We start from the raw sequence: 2,674 nt of genomic DNA on the forward strand, positions 1-2,674 counted from the left end.
GGAGGGGGAAGGGGGAGCCTGATTTCATGGTTTTTAAAACGATGCCATGATCTGATCAGCCTCTGTTTACACAGCAGCAATCAGGCTCTTTTGTGGACGGTAAGAATGGAAGGATTTTGCTGGGATTCAGTGGGAATATCCTTTGTACACCCGAGGTGGCAGAGGAAACACTTAGTGTGAATAACGAAGGAGCCTGCTCATGCCTGCTGTGGCTCCTGTCCCTGGCTCTGGAGGGAGAAAAAAAAAAAACCCACTAAAAAAAACCCCAAACCCAACAGCAGCAGCAGGCAGTTCTTTAATTTATTTTATGTTATTGCATGAAATGTGTTCCGGTGCGATTCATTGGGAGGATTAGTGGGAATCGCAGAGCCCTAATTAGCTTAAAAAAATCAATTTATTCTATGTTTGTCCAAACATAACCAAAAACAGCCCTCCCAAAAGGATGGGCATTGTATCTTGGGTGTGTTGCCTCAGTATTTACAGTGGCTGTTGCTTATTACAGATTATGTTGAGGCTTTAAAGATTTACATTAAAGCGGGAAAGAGGGGGGATGGTGAAGACCCCAAAGCATAGTGCTATCGACTGTGTGGCATACCTGTTTATTTGAAAGCCTAAATGATAAAATTACGGTTTATCAGAGAAAGGGAGGGGGATAATGAATACTGTTTCTCTTACAATGTGCATGAACTAACACAGTGTGATTAATGTGCTTTGGTGACTTGGGTTAAAAAACATAAATTCTGCAGGGTTTCTTTGGGTGTGATTCGTATCAACACAACAGCTGCCTCTAAAACATTGACAAATACTGTAGCCATAAAATAAATGTAGGTAATGTCAAAATATCAGCAGTCTTTGGGGGTTTTTAAAAAAGATGTCAGTGATTAACTCTTGGGCTGGCAGACTGGGAATCTTTTGATTCATAAAATCTCTGAGGCTTTAATGGTAAAATTAGATATGCTACCAAATGTAAGGGGCACCGGTCAGTTCTGAAACTGTAACAAGCCGAATCTGTGAAATGCCAGTAATCAATCATGCTAACATTACGTATAAAAAAAAAAAAAGCCTCATGATATTTAAAAACAAACAATAGTACTCAAATTTACAACTTCATTTGGTTCTCCATAAATTAACATCTTTGTTAGCACTTTCTGACATCATTTCTTGTTAACTTAAGAACTGATAGCTCGATTTTTTTTCAGATATTTTGATGGCATGACAAATCAGAAAGAAGAGGATGTACTGTATGACTAGACACAAGATCAGTTCTGTTTGTGGATTACATTTTCAGTAAGATGTATGGATCTATTTTTTCCTTGTTCTTATATATAGATCATGAGACTTGACTGAGGCAATATACATATCATCCATCCATCTATGGCGAACTACAGCCATGCAGCTGACAACATTTTACAAAATCTCTCTCCTTTAACAGCTTTCCTGAAACTGACTTCACTGGGTTTCATAATAGGAGTCAGTGTGGTTGGTAACCTTCTGATCTCCATTTTGCTAGTCAAAGATAAGACCTTGCATAGAGCTCCTTACTACTTCCTGTTGGATCTTTGCTGCTCAGATATCCTCAGATCTGCAATTTGTTTCCCATTTGTTTTCACCTCTGTAAAAAATGGCTCTACTTGGACGTATGGGACTCTTACTTGCAAAGTGATTGCCTTTTTGGGGGTTTTGTCCTGCTTTCACACTGCTTTCATGTTATTCTGCATAAGCGTCACCAGATACTTAGCTATTGCCCACCACCGTTTTTATACGAAAAGGCTGACCTTCTGGACTTGCTTGGCCGTTATCTGTATGGTGTGGACCCTCTCTGTAGCCATGGCTTTCCCCCCAGTTTTAGATGTGGGCACCTACTCGTTCATTAGGGAGGAAGACCAATGCACTTTCCAGCATCGTTCCTTCAGGGCTAATGATTCCTTGGGATTTATGCTTCTTCTTGCCCTTATCCTCCTAGCCACACAGCTTGTCTACCTCAAGCTGATATTTTTTGTTCACGATCGCAGGAAAATGAAGCCAGTCCAGTTTGTTGCAGCGGTGAGCCAGAACTGGACTTTTCACGGTCCTGGAGCGAGTGGTCAAGCAGCTGCTAATTGGCTGGCTGGATTTGGAAGGGGTCCCACGCCTCCAACCTTGTTGGGAATCAGGCAAAACGCGAACACCACAGGCAGGAGAAGGTTACTGGTTTTAGATGAGTTCAAAATGGAGAAGAGAATCAGCAGAATGTTCTACATCATGACATTCCTCTTTCTGACCTTGTGGGGTCCCTATTTGGTAGCCTGTTACTGGAGAGTTTTTGCAAGAGGGCCTGTAGTACCAGGGGGATTTCTAACAGCCGCTGTCTGGATGAGTTTTGCCCAAGCTGGAATCAATCCTTTTGTCTGCATTTTCTCCAACAGGGAGCTGAGGCGCTGTTTCAGCACAACCCTTCTTTACTGCAGAAAATCCAGGTTACCAAGGGAACCTTACTGTGTTATATGAGGGAGCATCTGTAAATCTTTAGCCTTGTGAAACACTACCATTCTCTGCTAAGCAATTGTGGCCTGTAGCCATGTCTTGAGAAGAAAATCAAGAATGGGATGTCAGCAGTTGTAAGGATTTGGGCAACATTCTGCAGTCTTTGCAATAGCTCACCTCTAATCCTGTTTTAAACCTAAACATGTTCCTG

At 41.8% G+C, this 2,674-nt stretch overlaps 1 protein-coding gene across 1 annotated transcript in view; it reads left to right on the top strand.

The window, feature by feature from the left end:
- Positions 1–21: 21 nt before the first annotated feature.
- GPR85 (G protein-coupled receptor 85) overlaps positions 22–2,674 on the top strand; it is a 3,843-nt gene continuing 1,190 nt past the window's right edge. The window contains exons 1-2 of the mRNA XM_010151202.1: positions 22–99; positions 1,200–2,674. The exon at positions 1,200–2,674 is cut by the window's right edge and continues 1,190 nt beyond it. Coding sequence (XP_010149504.1) covers positions 1,375–2,487 — 1,113 coding nt within the window. The 5' untranslated portion in view covers positions 22–99; positions 1,200–1,374 and the 3' untranslated portion in view covers positions 2,488–2,674. The remainder of the gene's footprint in view (positions 100–1,199) is intronic.

The sequence above is a fragment of the Eurypyga helias genome, unplaced genomic scaffold (assembly GCF_000690775.1).
Source record: "Eurypyga helias isolate BGI_N326 unplaced genomic scaffold, ASM69077v1 scaffold8380, whole genome shotgun sequence".
NCBI lineage: Eukaryota > Metazoa > Chordata > Aves > Eurypygiformes > Eurypygidae > Eurypyga > Eurypyga helias.